This window comes from Nestor notabilis, unplaced genomic scaffold (genome assembly GCF_000696875.1).
Source record: "Nestor notabilis isolate BGI_N333 unplaced genomic scaffold, ASM69687v1 scaffold35622, whole genome shotgun sequence".
In the NCBI taxonomy this organism is placed as follows: domain Eukaryota; kingdom Metazoa; phylum Chordata; class Aves; order Psittaciformes; family Psittacidae; genus Nestor; species Nestor notabilis.
Window position 1 is genome coordinate 34,310 of NW_009918459.1, and position 22,832 is coordinate 57,141.

Consider the following 22,832-nt stretch of genomic DNA (forward strand, 5'->3'; position numbering starts at 1 on the left):
CCTTTGTGTCTTCATATAAACAACTTTCTGAAGTGTGGCTTTCAGGAATTGGAAGTACCCAGCTGTACCCATATTTTTAGCAGTCTTTTGTGTAGTTGTTACTCCCTGAATACATGAACATGTCTGTGTTAGCAGAAAGTTTTCTGGAGGAAGGAAACCACCAAACATGAGTTAAAGCATGACCTGTCAAACTTTCAAACAAACTGTTTTACTGTGCAAGTATCTAAGAATTTGGATAGAGTCTGCTTTTTTGAAAGGCTTTGGTAGATGAGAACAATGTAAATATAACGAAAAGCAATGTTTTTTGCTGTGTTCTCCTGAGGCGCTCTATGCTTTTTCTGTAAATGAAATGTATGCTATTTCTGTATAATGAAACCCATGTTTGAAAAGACAGGGAACTTGTTTGTCTTACACCCCATCCTCCCCAGCATGGGTTACACATCTTTCTCATTTAATGGAATAAGAAACAAACATTTATCACTGAGAGGTATTTATAGTAAATGTCAACAATTGGTAGATGTGTTTTTTCTTTTTTAGAAGTCCTGTTAATTTTGACATGAATGTGTTCTTACTGTAAATTTCAGAGTATGGCATATTCTCAGTTTAAACCAGGTTGTGCTTTTTCCTTGTCTTGAACTGTCTAAGTAGGCTTAAAATTGATGAGCAATTGATTTAATGAAGAATGCTTTTAAAACATTATTATTTGGGCCTGTTGTCTATATACACATTATTTTTGTAATGAACTGTTGCAGATCTTCATGAACTGTTGCAAAACCTGTGCCCATTTGTGAGGATTTAGTTGCTTGGTATATTATATGGTCTATAATGCAGTGACTTTTATCCCTCTGTTCAGCTGTGACTGCGGTAGGGTTAATACTTGTCATAAGTTTATTGTAGGCTTTGCAGAATTGTGACTTAAATGTCACAGGCACCCTCCACCTTTGTACAGTTCACTGTTCTGTGCAAAGCAGATAGCACAGGAAGAGACATAATTAATTTCACTGATATGATTTTGGATTGTGAAAGCCATAAAGTCTGATATACTAAACATTTTGAAATTTAATTCAGTTTTTTGATAGTTTCATGGGAGTTTGTGCTAAGTGGTGTGGTGGTTTCCCTCTTCAGTTGTCAGATACTGCACTTCTCACACTTTTGGGGTGGTAATAGAAGGAAAAGTGTAGACTGATAAGTTATTTTGAGGAGACCATTTTCCTGTGTTTTCCGGAACTCTTGTACATTTGTAAAGGTCTGTAGCCTCTGTATTGGATTTCACCAACCTAAAATGCTACAGCTGATATTTATTGAGTTTATTGCACAGAACTTAGTTTGTAAATCCATTCTTTAGGCCTTCGTATCTCTGAAGGTATTGGTACTCGTTAGTTATGTGGTATGTTATTTATGTTCAGGACAACTTTCATCCAAACATTGTTGAGTTCTTTTGGGTTTTGCCTTCCACTGCAAAAAATAATACTGTGAAGAACATTAGATCCACACTAGTTTTAAATGACAGATGTTTTAAACCTATGATATTAAGTACCTATATTGTTTTCTGACTTTAATGAATTCTCCTGTAGTGGTATGTGGCTGTAATCCTGTCAAGGGTTGGTTTTCAATTGACTAAGCTATATCTTGGCAGCTGTACGCACTTCCATGCTGACCACAAATCTGTTAGAAAGTATTCTGACATTCTCAAATGTATTTGTCTAAACTTTTTAACTGAAGAGTTTTAGCATTAGATGAAGGAAAGCAAGTTGCAGTAACTATGAATAAGTAAGTTTCAGTAAGAAGGATGTGCATATTTTCAAGTGATGGATGCTTAAATGAAACCTTTTATGTTCTTAACAGATAACATCTGAGATGAAAATAAGATCCTTCTGTCCAGGTTCCAGTTACCTCCCCTCTTATTTACTGTAAGGCCTCCTGTTTGGCCTTATAATCAGAAAGCTGTTAGAAATATGATTTTCCAAACTCATCATTTAAACACGATCATCTCCCCTTTGCATTCCTAGCCCTACTCTGTGGCACTCTTGTTACAAAGGAATACCTGTCCTATGCTATCTGGGGTTGGTCTGACTTCTTCAGCCTTAGATGGGTTTCCTTGCTTTTCATGTTTCCACCAGGACTTTATGTTGTTTTCTGTTTCCTTGGGAGGATAACTGTCCATAATACTTGCTCTTAAAATTGTATTTTCTCATTGTGTTTACATAAAACATAGCCATAGTTAGGATATCTTTCTTTTAAGATACATTCTTTAAGGTACGCTTTCTTTTGGTAATGCCTGCCATCTCAGTATGTGTTGACGCCTACCTCTAATCTACCTATTGCCTCTTGCCTTGTCCTTGGGCTGTAAAATTGCTGGGTAACCATGTTTTGCTGTACTTAGTACTTTCCACAACCCTTGATTCTGATGTAAGAGTGTTATGTTCTTGGATTTGTAGGAAATGGTCAAAAAGTGTGTCTGTTGCTTGCCTGTGTTTTCTCATTTGTTGGGCAAACTGCTTGGAATTCATGTAGAAAAGATCGTACTTCGTTCATGAAGAACTCTTTCTTGCTAAGTCTGGAGCTTGCACTAAAGCATAGTTCCACAGTTTTACATTAAATACTGTTTTACCAAGTAACATGTGCAAACAGCAGAAAGCAAAGAAAAGATAATACCCAAATATATTTAATAATCTTTTTGATAAATTAGTTTTGCTGTCATCAGGCAGTTTTGTGTGTCCTCTGAGGTGTTGACTTTCATTTTGAAAAACTTTGCAAGAACTTGTTCTTCAAAATTTCGTATTAGAGTATTATGAGTAAAACCAGAATTTGCTTTTCTATGCAGCTTATGTACAGGAAAAATACTAACTTAAGCAGCTGCTTCAGTTTAGCTCAACAAAGCTCAAATGTTGAATACTTTGAATACAGTTCAACTAATGAATAAGCCATCAAAGGCACTGTGATTATTCTGTTCTTGCACACTTCTGGAGGAGATCTGATGAGAGCATTATTTTGCTTAATATTAGATATTGCTTTCAAGATACAAGGAGCTTCAAGATGTAAGGAATATTATAAAAATACTGTTCTTGCACATATTCAGTATATGGTAGCATTTAAGATACTTAATCTGTGACTTATTGTACGAACAAGAGGAGCATCTGTTCCTAAAACATTAATGCACATTGTGTTATCCTTTTAAAGTTTCACAATAGAGTTACTGTCCTATTTTCAATATGGAAGAAAAAAAAAAAGCCAGACCTCTCATCTTTGTGGTATAAGAATGTCCCATTCAGCATTACTATGTTGCTTTAAAAGCAGATATTTTTAAAAATGTCTATGCCAAAGCCAAGACTTTGAAATTATGAAGAAAGAAACACACTGTCCTTAATACATCCCAAGTATGCTCTTGAGCACAGCTCCATGAAAGCTGTTTTTAAGTGATACAAATAAAATGGCAAGATCCCCTGACTTGGAATTGTTTCAGTGAACTTTGCACTTGATACACTGACATATGATGTTGGAACCAATTAGGATAGTTTTGTATCATATCTGCTTTCTCTGCATTCCTTTTACTGCAGTTTAAGACTAAAAATACAGAATTAGAAATGTAAATGTGTATTTTTTTTGAGAAGATAAGGGAAAACCAATCTACATAGTGTGTTAATTAAAGGATGAATAATTGTTTAGTCACATGTTGTCTCTTCAACTTTGCATCTGAAACAGTCATTTTACAATAGTAGTATTAAACAGTGCTCAGAATTTGCTTTCCAAATGTGAATCCAAGCAGCTATTTGTACGTGGCCCAGACTTACCCATCCACAAGATTTTCCAGTTCACTGTAAGATCAAATCTCACATGTTATATGATCACTTGCAGCACTTTGCTTTTCCTGCCAAGCTCCCTATGACCAGATAAAAGACAGTGAGAATGAACTTTTAAATAGCAAGTTTTTTGTACCTGAAAAAAATATTGCAGGTATCTGATGTGAAGACAGTGATGAGACTTCAAGAGCTTCAGTGACTTGTTAAAGCCAAAGAGAACTACAGAAGTTGATATACTTTTTAAGTACTGGGAGTAAACAATTGAACAGTTTCTTCCAGTTATCTATCACAGTGATGTTTGGAATTAAGTCTGATCCACTGTGTAAAGATAACTGTAACAAAGAGGCAATAAACAAGAAAGTAGGCAAAACCCAAATTAGAAATCTGTTTTTGTTTTGTTTTTGGTTTTTTTTTCCCCCTGACATGAAACACCTTTTCTAAGGGTTTGCAAAGTCCACAGACTTTCATTTTCTCAACTTTATGTGGATTTTATTTTTTTTAGCTTATAATTTTAAATTGGATGATCACATAGACCTCATTTTCTACTGCTCTTGAATAAACTCCTTGGCCTTCCTTGAGTTATAAAGTAAGTGAATCTCCTTTTTCTCTCATGGACTTAACCATGTACTAAAGGTCAAGCCTTATTTTTAACAAACAAGTAATCTCATTTATGTTATGCTGAGACTTCTATGCACACCACAGTGTTTGCTGAGACAAGTATGCTTTGATACCGTGTGCCCATGTATGGTTTTTTGCCCTGTGTGTTGTCTGTCAGACAACTGAAGGAACCACGAGTGCAGGAGAGTGCAGGATATATATTCACAGTATCTCAGGTAGTGTGATGGTCCCTAACCATAAGGGCTTAGAAGTTAACTGGAACTTATAAGTTAACTTAGAAGTTAACTGCTAACTCCATTAGCCAAATCCTTTGTGCTGTATGGAAGATTACACCTGGAGCATGAGGCTCTTCTGGCTGTCTTTTTTTGTTTAATATATTGGAAATTAAACCTTTTTCTCCCCTCAGAATAGTCAGGCAAAGAACTCCAGTTCTGTGTTGGTATCTGATGTTCGTGGATGTGTGTGTGTATGCTGTACACTTCCTTTGGCTAGGACTCCTTAGCTGCTTTTTATGGTGGGAGAAGGTTTTGGTGAACATAGCTTTAAATTAAATTTAAACTAAACTAGCTTTAAACTACTTCTTGAACCAGTTTTAGCACCAGCTTTAAATCAGGTTGAGAGATAGGTAGGTTAACATACTGCCTGGTTATCACTCTGTTCCTTATGTTTGATGATGGTCAGTTAATGAAGTCAGTGCTCTATAGTCTCAGTCAGTACCCCTGTGAACCTCTGCAGGGGCAAAGGACTCTGGCTAATTGACAGAAGTTTATTTAAAAAGATGATGGTAAATCTTCTACACATCAGCCAAAATATTGTTTAATTTCTCTAGAAATGGGTGTTTATGTTTGTAGGCTAGGATTGGGGGGTTTGGGTTGTGTGCTTGTTTTTCTTTCTTTTTAAGTCATCTTTCTGCCATTGTCCTCTAGCTATGTTGTTTTTCTCTGCTGCAAATGCCAGATTTGCACTCAGCCTTGTTAGTAAAATAAACTACTCAGAATAATGCAAATTGTTAATTCGAGTGTTTATATGGGCAGGTGTTTCCTTTTGTTTTTCCTTGTTAAAGGAGTGACTAATAGCACCTAGTGAGAGAGCAGAGCCTAGCTTTCCTTCTGTCTTACTGTTAATGCTCACATGTCAGACTAGGGAGTTGTATCCCAGTGGAAAACTATGAGTAACAGTCAAGTGTCTGCCATCCCCCTGGGCGGGAAAACATACACATGTCCAGAGTGAGTCTGAAAGCCATGGCAGCTCTTGTCTGGTTTTTGTTCTCTTGATATAGTTTTTCTTGATACTACCCTTCAAGCTCACTCGTCCTGTTTCCATAGAAAGGCCTCTCCTCTTGTGTGTCCCTGCTGAAGCAGAGGAATGGTCAGCTGTGTGGTGAGATAAAAGAAATGGACTTAATACAGTAAAAAAGATTTGAAAACAGCAGTGAAAGGTGGACTACTTCTGGATTCAGGAGAATGGAGATAAAGGCAAATTTTCTGATCTTAAAAAAACAAACCATTAAAGAGGAACTAGAAATTAATCTGTCATTGAAGTGAGCTTCTGCATACAGAGAAGGAATTGGATAAAAACGTCAGGACTTGTAACATGGGAAGTAGAAATGATCAAGAGCTACTTCTCTGGTGATATAATATTTGGTCTAAAGAAAGTCAAAGAAGTACCTTTCCACAGAGCATTCAAAATGCAGCAAGACCATTAGGAAAATTAATGAAAGAAAAATACTTCAGGGCAAAACAAGAAAGGTGTATGATTAACTCGGTTACAGATGAGCATGTGCATTTGTGCTTCATTATTTTTAAGAAAAATGTGTTCTTTGACTGCATCCTTCCTCCCCATGCCTCACATGGTGGTTGTGTTTTGGTAGTCTTTAAGAAATGGAAGAAGCTGTGTGTGGTTGTACAGTGCCTAGCAGAGTCCTGACTCGGTATCTGGCTATTACAGTGTATGTCCTAAATAACCTGTCTCATCTAGATTCTATCTAGATACGATGTATAATGCCTGATAATGCATGTAAAGAACCATTTCATTGAGCATAAGAGGCTGTTTGAGTGCACGGCATTTCAAATGATGAAGCTTTAATCAATAGTATTAATGTGCTTAATTCTTCAGAGAGAACTTCCATCAAACTCTGTGTCTCTCCTTATTCAGTCCTTCTCCTGCACCACTTTTTCAGAGCAGTTCTGCCTCAGTCATAACTAGCACTGTACTTCCTCTTTTCACCAGAAATTTGGTGTGCCATTCTCATTGTATTTGCTCTGTGCAGAGTGCCAAATGTGTTGGCAGGCTGGTAGGAATTTTCTTTATATATTGTAAGGAATAGTTTGGCTTTTGTGCCCTCAAGTAGCTGCAGTGAGACAGTAGAGTCAAGGTTAACTTTAGTCATGCAAGTTCCATTTCATGCAGAATGATTATAAAGCAGATTCCCCTTCTGTTGAAGCTTTTAGAACAGGAGGAAAATGCAAGAGATAATTTAATGTGGGGCTTGTCTTCATAGGTCAGAATAACAAGATAGTGTCTTTTTTTCCAGGCTGTTAGCAATAAAAGAACAGTTTCATGTGGCAGAAACAGTATGTTCTGGAGTGCATTCCAGTGAAAAGGAGGGGGGGAAAAAGATTACTTTGCAAATTGAAAAAAGTCTTTATAGTTTGTATAGGTTGATACCATTTGTTAAACAAGCCTGCAGGTCAGAGGTGGTCCATAAGTAGCAACAACTCTCACATCTGATAGTAACTCTGTGAACTGGGAGGAAGTAAGGTTTTGATAGGATATAGAATCATTTACTCAAGACTTCCTAGAATTTCTTTGCCAAACTTCCACATTTATGTCAAGATGTTTTTGCTTTACCAGCTCTTCCCAGATTTTTATGAAACAGTCAATTTATCTTCAGGAACAGACTGTTGTTTTCCCTGATAATGTTAACCAGACTTGTGGTGAGGCCAGACACAGCGGCATTCCAAACAAGTCATAATTAATCCAAACCACCTTATTTTTCAGATGGCACCTGGTACTGTGAGCAGAAAACAGCTAGTGTGCCCTGTTACATAGTTCAGGATAAAAAGGTTTAGATAAAGTATGTATTTAAAAATTGCAAGTGTATAAAAATATATTCTGAACAGAGCATTAAGTTCTCATTTCAACAGGAAGAAGTTTGAGGTACTAGCTGCCACATGCATCAGCAATAAATGTATTTCCTTACAAATTATTATAGTTGATAATCTGATGTTTATAATGATACATCAGTATTGCATAATCTAACATTTGCTTCATACTGTTTTTAATCACTGCAGTAAACTTACATCTGACATGTGGTATGACTCAATCCAAAGGTCATGTTGAAAAGTGTTTTTTAGTGTTTTAGTTGCTTTTAAGTTATGTTTTATTGCATATTTTTGGCTTGTACTCTGGTAAAATGCAGACCGTTTAGCCAGTGCCAGTACTCGGAAATAAAGATGCTGCTTGCAGGGGGTCATGATAAATGTGCAAAGGACATGCTCATCTGTCTGAACTCTGTCACCCCATTTTGTGACTAGAAGGGTTATGGAAACCAGGGATTTGTGACTCTGTATATACCATGAAACTCTAAAGGCATTTATTGGAAGATAAATCATGTAGTTTAATGACTTTTTTGCATTTTTACCATTCTGAAGGTGTGTGAAACAACAATGAAACATGATAGAGCTCTAGTATGGGAGGACCGAATGACTCCTAAGTTAGGAAGCTTTGTTTTATTCCACAAAGTTGAGCAAACATAGAAATCAAATCCAAATGGTCTCTGTCAGTGACTGGAATGTTCTATCCAGTTCCTGTAGCATTGTCAAGATTCGTACTGGGAATTTTGTTTTTTATCTGGAATGAGAGTCTCATCCCAGGTTCTGTGTTGCATCCACAACTTCCGTAGGGATTGGTCATCCTTATGAACTCCAGTTCTAGTTTCTGGTGAGTCTGGAAGGCACCAGATTTCGGCACTGTATGCAAGAATTAATTTCAAGTAAGGGCTTAGTATTCCTCTTAAAAAGAATAGTTCTTTTTCCTGCCAAACTGAGAGACTAGGGGGACAGAAATCAAAATTATTTACAGCTAAATGTATGTGTTTATGCCCAAGAGAAGTTAGGGATAGTTCTGCTGCTAATAACCATGTACTTGAATAGAAGATGCACTTGGCGGATTATTAGTGATTAATTTGTTATTTTTATGCTGGGCCTGTTCCTTCGTAACCTGGTTGTTTAGGAAATAATATTAATTACTGGCCAGTAAATTTGAAGACAGAGCAAAGATTTGATTGGGATCTCTGGCTACATTTGAATGATAACTTGAAATACTGTCTTAAAATGATTAAATAACGTACTGATCACTATTGATTAAATTCTTAAATTTGTCATCTTGCTTAGGCTCATTTTGATCTGATTCTTTTGGGGGAAAATGTACTTCAAAGCTGCTAGATTGTTGAAGTTAGCTGTCCTTTAAGATTATTATGGAGCTGTAGTAATCTTCATTTTTAGTGGATGACTAACTTGATGAATGAGAATGCTGTGACTATAGTGTGTTCTTTCAGCTGTTGGCCTCTAGTAAGAGACACTTTAAAAGGAATTTGAGAGCCGAGTTAGACATCTGACTAATTGCACCAGTTCCCCATGTAGGCCAGAACATTAATGGCAATAACTTTGGTCACCGTTGGTGGGAATTTGAGAGTATCTGTAGGCAATCTTGTGATCCTATTAGTCATGCTGCATTTTAAAGAGGTTTACGGAGACTATGAAGAAAACTGGAAGAGCTCATGGTAACTTAAGAAATGCTGACTGTAACCTGAACCTGACTGTTTCATTCTGTGCCACATTAGCATTTGCACAATCTCTGTTTTTAGAGGATTACCCCAATGGGACATGGCTTGGAGATGAAAATAACCCTGAGATGCGGGTGCGTTGCCCCATCACGCCTGCTGACATGCTGCACATCAGCACGAACTGCCGCACAGCCGAGAAGATGGCGCTGACATTGCTTGATTATCTCTTCCATCGGGAAATTCAGGCCATTTCCAACCTCTCAGGCCAGGGGAAGCATGGGAAGAAGCAACTTGATCCTCTCATGATTTATGGAATTCGCTGTGAGTATGATACTGAAACTTTTGAATTTATCCTTTGTTAATGAGGCAGAAACTGTCTGCTTGCAATTACACTAAGTTTTGTAAGAACGGGGTATGTATTGTTATTGTCAGACAGATGTTTTGTTAGCTTTTGTTGATGAAGGAATCCTAATGGGCTGGTTTAATTTAGTTTGTTGTGGGTATTCACCAGAGATTCCTCAATCTTGAAATCTGAATTCAGATTTCTTTGCAACTACCAGCTGCGAGCATGCCAAGTGTAGTAAAAATCAGGTAAATATTACTTTCCCAGATAATGGAACAAGTAATGAAACAAATTACACAAATTTAAATACTGTTCAAGTGTTCAAAACAGTATAGTCTTGACTCCTAGGTTTTTTCTTCCCATTTTTGTGTGTTATTTCAGAATACTTGCTTACAGTGAGATAGAAGAAATTTTCAGTATATACTGAAGGAGAGATTAAGTATCATAAAGTCTTTGGATTCATAACAGAAATGCATTATTATGCTAATGTTCTTTGGTCTACTCCAGTGTGCATGGGGTTTTTTGATTATTAAAGCTATTACGTATTAATGAGCAGATAGTTCTTATATTGAAGATGCATTTTTTGTCAATTTAGAAGTAATCGTGTGTTTTGAGTATGGAATATAGCAGTCATAGCCACTAGTTTTAAGTAAAGGGAAAAATCTGGACAGAAGCATCTTCTTTGTATAGAGCAAGGACATAGAGTAGCCACTAGTTTTGAGTGAAGAACCATCTGGACATAGGGCTCTTGCCTTGATAGAGTAGCTTCTGGTAGAAGATCACTCTGTGAATATACTGAGGACAGCCAAGTGTGTTCCATGTGCTGTGGTGTAAATATTTGCTGGTAAAGGAAGTAGGTGAAGGCATCTGGCCCAAGTCTTAACTGCTCTCATGTGATACCCTTGCTATGTATGTAAATAGGAAACATACTCAAACGTTAGTGTGGAATCAAGACTCTAAAAATGACCAACTTCACTAACTAAACTAATTTTTAATATACCAGTAGATCTCACTGTTAAAAAAATCTTTATAGTCACATCTTATGTAGGTCACCAATGGATTAGTAGAGTGGGAATGATTTGTTATACTGGAGTGTTTTGTATGTAGTTGCCAATTTGAAATGCTAGTTAAGGCTTAAGAACACAGCCAGAGAGAGCTTCCTTTGAATGGTGTTTGAAGAATTATGCTGCTGTTAGGGCAATGTCTTTGTTAGTTACATGGAAGAAAATTGAGAGGAATATTGGACTGCTGTGCTTTCTTTACACTGAATGGAACTGAGGAAATACAATTCTATTGACCTGATTTTGTTCCTAATAATTTGCTGGCTATCTCAGGGAAATTGGTGGGCAAATCTAACCCCTTCAGTTTGCTGTATCAGGCCAGTTTTTGTCTTGTTACATACCTGAAACAGAAGACTTCAGGCATCTACTCAAATGTGTGAAATATGTGTGTTTAAGGGAGACTGTGATTCAAAGTAATTGTGATCTCCAAAATCTTTTTATCTATTCATCTCAATGTAAATGACCTTGTTCCATTGTGGTTTTTAAAACTTAGATTTTGTTCAAGAGTAGTTTTAGAAGCATAAAGAAGTGAATCTTGCTCCAACATTAAAGGCAAGTCACTATTGGCCCTTTTCCCCCTCGCTTTTAAATCTGTGAGCACAAATCAAATGAGGGAGTTTGTAACTATTTGTGTGGGAAGAACAAGCTTATGAAAATGTGAGTGTGGGGAAGGAATGTGCACGTGTGACTGAATGCTGAAGCTAGGGATTATGTCATTTATATGAGGCGTTCTGACCATGAAGAAATAGGATTATAGAAGTGATCCGTGCAGTTGGAAAAGGTCTGCAGTAGCAGAAATGTAACAGCAGTGGATCAGAAGGAGCAGAACTTGGAATGATGGACTGGGCACAGAAACCGATGTCTGTGTCTTTGGTGTCATAAGCATGGTTCAGAAGGTTTGGGATCCAGGTATCTGAAACATATCTTTATTTCTTCTTCATGTTGGATAGTGAGTTGCTTTCATTTGGGAGCTAGTTCATTAAAATCTGGGGGTTGTGTATGTGTCTGGAAAAAAATATGCCCTATGTGAATCTGACCAAAATTTACTTTTTTGGGTACCTGAACGTTAATGGTTATTGGCAATGACAGAGAAACTTGTGGCAACAAATGAAGAAAATGCATGTAAACTTGGTGACACAGCAAATTTAATAGTAATGATGTTGGTCTAGAAATGATGATTTCATGTAATAACTTAATATGTCATCACTGTGAATAATTAAGTTGAAATGAAATTTGATTTCAGTAAACTGCTCATGTATCCACTATGATGTGAGTGAGCATATGGATGTCTCATAACTTGTGAGGATGAGATTTTGGCCATGTTCATTTCAATGGCAGAACTCCTGTTGAGTTCAGCTGTGCCTTGACTGATCCCTGATATTTGTCAGTGGGGTACTGGGAAGAGCCCTGCCACACCATAGCTACTTTGCTTTCAGCTGTTTATCAGTGAAGTATTGTTCCATAAAATCTACCAAAACCTGAGTGCAATGCTAGCATGGGAACTAAATTAGGTGGTTGTCCTACCAATGTGGTTTGCTTCTGCTGGGAGCAGTAATACTTTGATGCATTATTTTAAACTTAAATGAAAAATCTAATGTCATCACCTCACATTTGCCAACCATAGCTAGAAAAGCTCAAGCCAATATAAAGGATTTTGTTTTTGTTTCAAGTTTCTTGAAGTTTGTCAGTGGAAAGATATTCCTTCCATTCTTGAAAATACCCACCAAATCTGCATTTAATAGAGAGAATATTTTGTATAATATGCAGAAACAGTAGAAAATGAAGAGATGCATGTTTATTAAAAAATCTGGATACACTGCATTAGGATTACCACAAGAGAGATGAAAGTTTATCTTTGGAAGTATAAATTTTCACTTGTGGTATAAATTTGCTTGTGGGGTGGCAGTCGTATTGAGGAGAGTTTTTTGGGCAAGAAACCAAAATGACTTAAACACACTATATGTTATTAAGTAGCTCATTACTTCAGCCCTACAAAAAATGTAGACATTTTCTGGTGAAATACGATATAGGAATATCCACAGTTGCAATTTTCTTTGTGTAACAGAAAATACAGGTTTAACTCTCTTGAGATTTTACAGCAATATCCACCAATGAGTTTGAAAAAACAGATTTCCAAAATCAGAATTTTGCATTTATAAGAAACTTGATTGCACCAAGGATGATGTTACATGTTGTCTTGGAAAAAACTGAGAGGGGATTTCTGAAGTTTGTAAAAGAAAATCTATCAATAAGTCTTTTTTTTTTCTTTTTTTTTTTTTTTAAAATAATCAAAGAAATTAGATGAAAACAAAATAACAATAGTTAAATGAGTTAACATTTGTTTCATCCAAAACACATCCCTATTGTTTAAATAACAGGAAAAAAGTATTACTTGAAAATAACTTACGCTAAAGTCTGATTTTTAGCTATACATTATTTTATATGTAAATGATGTATATGCTGTTTCAAATGGCATAATGCTTTTTAAGATGCAATTAATAATGTAGAATAGAAAGAAAGTGGTAATGAAAAATCGGTATTTTTGGTGTGTCATAATTTTGCTCCCAGTAAAGATGGGACCACTTTTCTACTGTACTAGTTGTAGGAGACATTAATACACTTTGCTACAAGAGTTGAACACAGCTACATCTCCTTAGAGGGCTGCTCAAATGAAATTAAGCACTATACTGCTTTAGAAAATTCACTGACACAGTAGTGCTTGAGAAGGAGACCACCCACATTTATTTAATAGGAAACACATTTGACTCCTGCTTAATTGTGTAGCATATGTCAGTTAGATCAGTGTATGTATATCTGTGTATGTATATACACTCATGCACATAACCCAAATGTAATGTGGGCTGGGCCGGTTTAAGGAACTTGTAACTCATGTCGTGTAAAACCTGTGGATCACAGTAAGTCACTACTGTTGCAGCTTCTCATTTGCTTGTAATGAAGATTTTGATCTTAATAGCAGTGCGGGATGAACAACAAGTACACCACACTTCTGTCTTTCTCAATCATTATCATCTTTTAAATAGTAGAGGAAGGGAAGTAAGTTGCTTCTTAGGGACAAAGAGTTAGCTCTAATGTTTCTCACCAGTGAGTCTGTTTTCTGAGATACTGCACACTGTTGCCATTATGTTGAATGTTTTATATAAGCAAACAGTACAGTTGGTGAAGGTGTACACTATAAATACAGAATGGATTTAGTATTTCCTGGTTGGCTTTTTTTTTTCCATTTTCGCTTAAAATCCTTTTAGTGTAGTATTTTTATAAATGATACCCATTTTTCCTTTTATATCCTGGTTGTTTTTTTTTTCTTTCCTCATCTCTGTATGCTTTTTTGTACTCTCTGTCTGTCATCCTTTTCATTTCCTGTTTATAATTCTGGGCTTCATGTGTCTCATTTCTGAATATTGTACTAGTCACTATCTATCACACTGTGTAGTGTATATACAATGGTTTAAAACAGTTTTACACCTAGATGCAACAGAGATTGCTATAGGTCTTGATTAACAGTAATTGTAGACATCTATCTAGGCTTTGGATTCCATCAGGAGACTGTAGGAAGACCTTCAAGAAAAATTAAATTTTTTCAGTTTGTCTTTTTGTCCTATCTCTTGAATATCTCATCAGCACTAGAAATAGATGGATTTCTATAATTTGGACTGTTGTGACTACATTGCTAATTGTGGTTACAGTCCATCCCCCTTGATGGACCAGACTCAAGAATCAGTCATGCTCTGGGTACTCTGGAGGTTTGGGGGAAGTACAACAGGGCTAGTGGCAGTGCTCAAGGTAGTAATTTGTTGAGGACCTCTGATGTTTTCTGTTTAACCCATGCTCTTGTTTCTTCATTATACGCGACATTAATCTTCCAAGCTGTAGTAGTCTAAGAAGAAGTTGTATGGTTTGTATCCGCATGGATGAGCTAATCTTGTGGTCCCTGGAAGTACGTTTTGCCAACATTTTCTTCTCCTAGTAATAAATAACACAGACTGTAGGTCTTTGGAAATAAGAACTTGCTTCAGCCTGTCCCTTTGAGGACTGTGGTGTTATCAGACTCTGCAGTGCATTTCCCCTCAACTGCCAGATCATGGCTTAGAGGTAGGACTGCCTTCAGTTTGCAGTTTGAAGGGTTGAGTATAAGCAAACAAGAAGTGGCCTGGTTCTGCAGCATCGCACCCGTGGCAGGTGGGGCAGTTACAGCAGGTTCTCCGGAGCTGTGCGCTATTCAAAACCTCTGCTCTGAGTCTTAGCCAGAGGACCTCTTCTACCTGCATTGTGGTTCATGCTGAAGTCCATGTGTGGTGTCTGTTGTTAGGGGCAGAACTTGGGAAGAGAGGAGGGAGAGTTGGCAGCAGTGTTGAACTAGCTCATACTCAAGAAGAGAGTTTAGCATGTCTTTAAATGGAAAGAAGTGAAAGAAAGCATTTCTATTATGGTTTTCTCGTATCCAAAAAGCATTAGTGGGGTTATTTTTTGTGCAGCACCCTTGGGAAAAGCCTTGTGGTGCAGCAGTGCTGCTTTTTTCAAGCATGTTGTCTTCCTCGGAGTGGCGAAAGTCTGGCTTCAGTTCCAAATAGCTGCTTCTTTGTGAATCAATTAAATGCTGCCACATGGAGGGAAGTGATAACCTCTTTTGAGGCTAGGCAAGAAGATAATATGAGAACCCATTGAGTTTATCTCGGCACTGCAGTTCTCATAAATGGCATCAATGCTGGCACTTGCTTACTGACTTTATGTAAGTGCTGTAATTTAATGCTGGCTGTTGTTTTCTTCTTTCCTGAGCACTTCTGTTTATTTCAATTACTGTCCTGGCCAGTTACTGTTTAATAAGCTAGAGAAAAAAAAAAAAAACCCACAAAAAAACAGGCAGCAATTTTGGGAAATAAAATAAATTATTGGCAATGTGTTTTCTCTTGTCTTCTCACACTTCTCTCTTTGTCCTTGCATTATGCAAGTGATGAATTTAATTTTCCAGTCTTGAATGTAAGCAGCTGCCTAGCCTGTCAATTGCAACTGCAATTGCATGTAACTTGATTGTGCATGATGTGCTTTCAAGCGTGTTTGAGTTCATAGGCTCTGCAGAAAGAAAACTGATGCATTAGGTCACCTGATTCATCTCTTTACATCCGATGCACAGTTTTTCTATCCTGTCAATACTTTTCTGCTTTGGCTGAACTTATTTAAAGTATGTGCTGAAGTGCACTGGTCCTCACTTCTTGAGAGGCAGTTAAAACCAGTCAGATAAGTCTGTGAGCATGAAAGCAGTTTTCTCAGGGACTTTAAATGTTGCTTGGGGGATGTATGATCAAAAAAGGGGTGAGTTCTTTAACTTGTAAGAACGATGTGCTCCTTGGGAAAGTTACTGCTACAAATAAGATAACTTAGTTGAACGAGTGCTGGTTTTTTTCTAACGAAAATCAAGGAATCTTATGTGCATTTCGGAAGTCATTACTTATTTATATATTAACAAGCCCCAAACCCTGATGTCAGCAAGAAGTATTGGACCATTTATAATCAATGTGTTGAGTGTGATGTCCAAGGATCGTCTTTATCAATACTGAATATTCTTCAGAGCTATGAAGTTGTAAGTGAAACAGAGGACCATTTGTATCATTGTTGTACTAATTACATGTTTCTTTGGGCTCTATACGTGGAACTTCTCCACTGTTATGACTGTAACTCCAGGGCAGTTATTTCAGTGTGCAGTGCTGGTGTCCCTTTAAAGCTGAATTCCAAAGGATGCAGAATGTGCTTTACTCTCACTATCTGTAGAGGAGGCTGGTGGTAACCCAGTACCACTTCGGCTCAGTTCCTGTGTAAATAAAATATCCTAATGAACTTTTGGTGGACTCCAGACAAGAAATATTTTCTTTACTATTGAAGGCTTATAAATGACAAAATTGAACTTTAGCTGTGTGGTTTTTAGAAGACATGAGGAGTCTAAGAAAGTATTTGATCCCTGACATTTTGAGAGGAAAAGCAGCTCAGCCACCAAACACAGATTGATCAGCACAGCAATAACGTACATTCGTCTGGAAAACGCATTTGCTGCATGCAAAGGGAGCTGTGATTTCACAAAAATCTCATAAACGGAATTCCAGAAAGTTGCATAGCTTTTCCTTTCCTGGCTTTGAACTTTCTTCTCTCCATTTCACAAGGGTTAAAGAGCAAAGTGAGGAGATGCCTCGAGCTGACTGCAAGTAAAACGTAAATAAATTCCCGCAGCGTTCAGGTTTCTGTCGTGCCAGGCCTTTCCAAACCCACAAGCTCCTTCGGAAGGGGAGAAATCTTCGTTGTTGATTCATAAGTGAGTTTTTCTTGGCGGCACGTGTGGTGGCGTTTGCCATCCAGATGGGCTCCCGAGGCTCTGCGGCGAGGGCTTATGTAACGGGATGTCTCGGGAAGGGGGTGGTTAAAGCAACAACCCTCCTTTTTCCATCGGCCCTGCCGCTGGTTCTGTCAGATCACGTTGTGTTGCTGTGTAAAAGACAAACAGCTGTTTAATCAACTTCGCTGTAAGGTTGCGGCTATCAAAAATGACCTGATGTGTGGTTATTGGCAGCAGCTCCCTAAAATCAGAAACGCTTATTTTAATCAAGCATTATTGCTTCCATTTAGGTGATTCCATTTGTTTTGAGTATCAGACTTTGATTTCAAACAGTAAGTTGATCCTTTGGCAATAAACACATCATATACTTAGGTATGTTCCCTTCCAAAACAGATAAACCTTGTGGGATTGTTTCTCCCAGTGAGTAAAAGGAATAGAAAGATCTTTGCTTGCTGACTGTGATCATAAATGAACACTCTGACATTTTGAATGTGCAAAACTAAAAGGTAAATTTAAGTGAAGACTTAAGAGTATGATATCCTCTAAATACATTTTTACTATGCAAAAATAAGGTAACAGTTACTATGAGCCTATTAGGTATTTAATTTGAAAGCAGATTGTTAGTGGCTGGGTAAGTCAAACAAGCGTTGGAGTCTTTAGGTCCTAATCTTCATGAAAAGCCATTTCAGCTGAAAATGCTTGTGCAGTCTCTATGGAATGCTTCCACTGCAATTCTTAGCTGTATAGCTATAGCTATATGAAGTATGCAATTTTGCTTTCATATGGAGACCCAAATGTTGCAGGAATAAATATATTTGGGGAGGAAATGAAACATAGATCTTTTTTTTTTTTTCAAGGTATCTTGTTCTTATAAATCTTTGGATTTATGCAAGATATTTTTTTTTACAGTAAACAATGTGTTTTCTTTTAAAAATGGGAGGAAAATAGAAGCAAATGTACATAATTTGTCCAGCATAATTGTAGTGGGGTACCTGTCATGTAACTTGTGAACTGTAGCAAGCCTGTGGTAGATGACATGAAAACTTTTCTATTCTGGATTATAAAACCTCTGATTTGGTCTAGAATTATTTTCTCATGGAGTTGATTTGATTCATTTAACGAATTAGACAATGCTTTTGATAATTAGGCTCTAGTTATTAAACAGTTACATTTTTGCAGGTGTTGATATTCTGTCACCATCAGAGAAACGTGATCAAAAGACCCCTGTGGGAACTGGTGTAACACATGGCGTGGAGCTTGCTTCAGTCGCAGTGTATGACCAGGAACATGAAAAATACTCTATTTTTGTAGTGGTTAATTCAGTTGCTTCCATTTCACAGCACATCTCTGGTTCTGCAGTCCTGCTAACCTTTTGTAGCACTTGGCGTGTGCTGCGAAGGAGCCGGAGATTGAGCAAATGTACACGTGCACGGATCAAAATGCTGTTGATTCTTGCCAGAATGGTAAACTTGAGGTTCCACTAGATGGCATTATTTGCATGGTTTTGGCTGTCTCTTCTCAAAATAACCCAGGTTCTGCTCTTGGTAAAGTAGATAAAAATAGACCGGCTCTTTTTGCAGTGAGCTGGTAAGGTGTGTCTCAGTGTAGGAGCTTTTCATCTTTAGAAGAGGTTACATCAGTGGATTTTGGAGATTCTAGATACTGATTGGTTTTAAAACTTCTGGTAGAGTACTATAGACCTGCATGAGTCCTTTTAATTTGTAGAACAAGGACATTTAAGCTAATTTTTAATTTAGTTACCTCTGTTTCTGCAATTTGTTAAAAATGAAATATTCAGGCAAATATTCTAAATAAATATTAACAAATACTGATTAAATATTTAATGAAAAGCTTTTAATAAAATTAGATGTTAAATATTCTGATAATTGGAAGGTAGTTGTTATTTCTTTTGAGGAACAGTACATTGCCAGAACGAAATCTCAGCCAGATCTACATATAACCATTCAGAAAGTGCTTACTTATATCACATTTGGTTTCAAAATGTTTTAATTTTTTTTAAAATGTAAGGAATTCTATCTGTGTTTTACAGAGAGCAAGAACAGAGAAAGAGAAACCTGATGTCTTTGGGGTTGTACTGCTTTCTCATAACTCTCTTTAAAAAAAACCCAACAAACAAAATAGTCTCTGGATGTTGTAGCCCGTATATTTTACCCAAAGCAGAAAGACTTTTCTATCAATCCCTTGTGCAAGGTGAATACTTTCTTGGAGCAGGCCTTTGATCTGGTATTCTTGTGACAAATACCCTCTGTCTGCATCCCTCGGGTCCTCGGATGTTCAGCTTCAGCTCGGCAGGAAGTTGTAACAACTGAAGCACTGAATAATTCACTTTCACTTTAATCTGTTGAGACACGAGCCTGTATGTGCAAAGGCTTTCTATATTGTTTGGTAGATATTTAAAATGAGGTAATTTCCAAGCTATTTCCTCAACACAGTAGAATAATTTGATGTCGTTGAGGAAAACTTTCTTGCCTAGTTCAGTGTTCTGTTTGTGTAGTATTGTTACCAGCAGATTGTGTAAACAGTCTAATATATTAGAAAGGAGATTTTTATTCTAAAGGATGAGTGACGTTACCTCAACCCATCCTGCTCTTGAACTCAGGGATTTCATAGTAGTCATGGGCTAGGACAGATAGTGTCTTGATAATTGCAAGACTGGTATAACTGGGATTGTGGGGAGTGGGAATGGGATGCTATAGGCTGCTGTCACTTCAGTCTGCAGAAATTTTTCTGCAGTGTCACTTCTATTCCACTTATCTCGTAAAAGGTATATAAATACAGTGCTTAGAGTTTGGTTCCTTAATGTGCTGACAAGTGTATTAACGTAATACCCACATCATGATCGCATATGGAGCTGGGAAAATTATGCAATATGAGCAATCCACTCCTGGATAAAACGTTTTTTAGTGTCCCTAAAGTTAGTCGTTATTCCCTAAATTGTCTAATCGCATGCTCACACTTCAGACTACAGACTTTGTGGATGTTTTTCACATCTGGAGGGTTTCCTCAAACACATTTGGCTTTTTCAATTATGTTCTTAATGGTATTTCTGAATTTCCTTACTCTCTTCTAATGATAGATTTAATTTTCATAGTGTAGGTAAACAATTTCTAGGTGTTTGTTGTAAAGCAGTTCTAAAATTAGCAATTGTATTTTGTCATAAAGTTACATAAGGAAGACTCCTCATGATCTCTAGTATGCAGTCGAAATCTTACTATCCAAATAGAAAGGGATTTGATTAACATGGAATTTTGAGGTTTATGTATTATAATAAATTAATTGAAGAGTGTAATAAATAGTCTTGTTTTCTATGGAATCTTATTTGCAGAAATCCTCTTTAACCATGAATCATGTGCGTAGGGAAACAGGGCATTTCCTTTCTTTAAAATCTGACAATTGAAAATTTCCTGAAAAATTTGTGAACTTTTATGGAACAGACTTAGCGAACATTTTGTGGTGTTTGATTTTTCTATTTGGCTGTTCAAAAGATTCTGGTTTCTGTCACAGGTTTAGTAAACCCTTCTTTAGGTATATGTAGTGGAATAGGATTTCCTTTGTATTTGATGCTGTTCATCAGTACCCTCTGACTTCAGTTTGTACTACAGCATGTGCACACTCCAGTCCCCAGTAGTCTATAAAATTACAGCTGTTTGAAAGGTATGAATGTAATAGTTAAACAAAGGAACTGTAGAAATAAAACGGAAAACAGAGTAATTGCTTAGTAGCTGAAGTTTTCCTTCCCTCCTCCCTCCAAGTTTTTAACAGCTCCCACCATCTCTGTTTGGATGCTGTTTAGCCTGTGGATGAGAACAATGTTACGGAAAGTGATTATCTGGTGACATGATTGATATTTACAGGCATGTGATGGTGGAGAAGCTGCCAAGGTTCTGCCAACCCACCAGCCACCAGGGGCAAGTTTTCCTTGTCCGAGGACGATGTTGCCCTCCCCTTCCTGCATCCCTTTGTCCAACCCTTAAACACTTCGGAGTTGTGGACGGGGAAACTGCTTCCCAGCTGTGGAGCTCATCCCCCTCCCCAGCTGTCAAATGAGTAAACAATTACTCTTAAAAATTGTTTCAATATGCTCAATGCATGAGCATAATTATGTTTGAAGAATTGAAGCCTGAAGGCGCAAGATGTAACTTCAGAGGTGCTTAGTTTTTTCCTCTGCTGTTCCAATGTTTAGTACAGCAGATTTTGTTGTCATATGCTATTCGTTTAATAAAAAGAACTCCAAATGTATGACCCTTATGTGAAAAAATGCATTTTGTTAGCCAAACCCCCAAATAATCGCCCCTCTTCATGATTCTGCTCAGGCACAATCTGAAGCCCTTGTTTTTCATAATATCCATCATATTCTTGTCAATTAAAAAAAAAGATTCTGTTCATCAGCTTAATCACTTGAATCTGGAATGGGACATCCTTTTGCTTTTTGTGTAGATTAAAAAAATTATGTTGAATTTGAAAATGGAAGGAACAGTTAACCAAATCTATTTGGATTGTGCATTTAATGTAAATATGTCTTTATTTTATGGAACTTAGATTTTTCTGGTGGTGACACTTTCCCTAACCTTCCAAAATGTAACAATAACAGAGGGAAGGTCTGTGCCATCTCAGCGTAAAGGGCAGCAAAGAAACTTTGCCAAGTCTGCAAACATAATGACTTACCTTCTAATTTTCTACAGAAATCTGGTGTTCATGAAGAATGGGAAGCAGCACAACCTAGCAGTACCCAAGTACAAGCTATTGACATAGCCTGTTTTTTAGGAGACTGATTTTGAACGCGGTGTCAAACTGGAATATTTCATGTCTGGTTTTGATATTAAAAATGTCTTCTCTTCCTCTTAAGCTTGTTCTTAATTAAATTTCTTTACAATTTAATGTTTAATGTGGATTGCTTCGTCTGCTGACTGACTTCTGACCTTTTAGAAAGTGTGGATTACTTTCTCAGGAACATCGTTTTCACAGAGGTTTTTTTTTTTTTCCTAATTATCCCTGTTTTTTAAACAAACCCAATCCTTTCTCCCCCTATTTTGTGTAGTAGATGCTCCAAAAGTTTGGAAGTATGTAGTTCAGGCATCGTTGCTGTGATGATCTTTGTGTTTGTACCAGATTGTCTTCACTGCATTTCCAAGTTTTATTTTCCTTTGAGCCACGGAAAGATTTGTTTTGCAGTGGACAAGAAGCATTCTAGAACTTGGTATGTCAGTTGTGTAACAGTTTTATAGGAACTTTGGCAGGAATGTGCTGTGTTTCTCATACAGGATGAGGAAGGGAAAATTTAGTGCGATGCACCTGTCAGCTTTTAAAGATGACTTGTTTAATTTTCCTGATGCACACATGTGTTCCTCCTAAGCTTTTGCTTGATGGGATTTGAACATTGGTTCTGGCTTGCGAACCAAAGTGATTTCCTCTCTGTGTGTTTCAGAATAGCCTGTGTCTTTGGGAATTCTTTGTGCAGACCTTTCTGTCTCCCAAGCTGGTGCTAGTATGTATCTGGTCTATAGAAAGTACTTAAGCCCTTGCAATTTATTAAATAACTGAACTATTTTTAAGTTTCTGGTATGTTTTCATAAAGCTTTGTTTAGGAAGTGAGGTTTCCAAAGCAAGCAAACTTTGGACCCTCGGTGTTTAAAAACAAGCACATCCTTTGTTTTGAATGTTAATGCAACCATCCATTGTCCTAAATAAAAAGACTGCTAGGAACACGGTCAGGCATCCTTAGATGATCTAAATCCTTTACTTCACTTCTCTTGTATAAGTGCATCTGTCTTCCAAAATACTGTTGTCTTTTTGCCAAAGTGCTGAATTACATTGCCAATTGTTGTTTTTTTTTTTTATTTTTTTTTTTTGGTGTTTTATCAGG

General features: G+C 37.1%; 1 protein-coding gene across 1 annotated transcript in view; it reads left to right on the forward strand.

Annotated features, from left to right (window-relative positions):
- The window catches only part of BANP (BTG3 associated nuclear protein), a gene marked incomplete at its 3' end in the record, with an annotated part of 68,293 nt that overhangs the window by 27,484 nt on the left and 17,977 nt on the right, over positions 1–22,832 (forward strand). Inside the window, exon 6 of the mRNA XM_010009717.1 lies at positions 9,286–9,525. Coding sequence (XP_010008019.1) covers positions 9,286–9,525 — 240 coding nt within the window. The remainder of the gene's footprint in view (positions 1–9,285; positions 9,526–22,832) is intronic.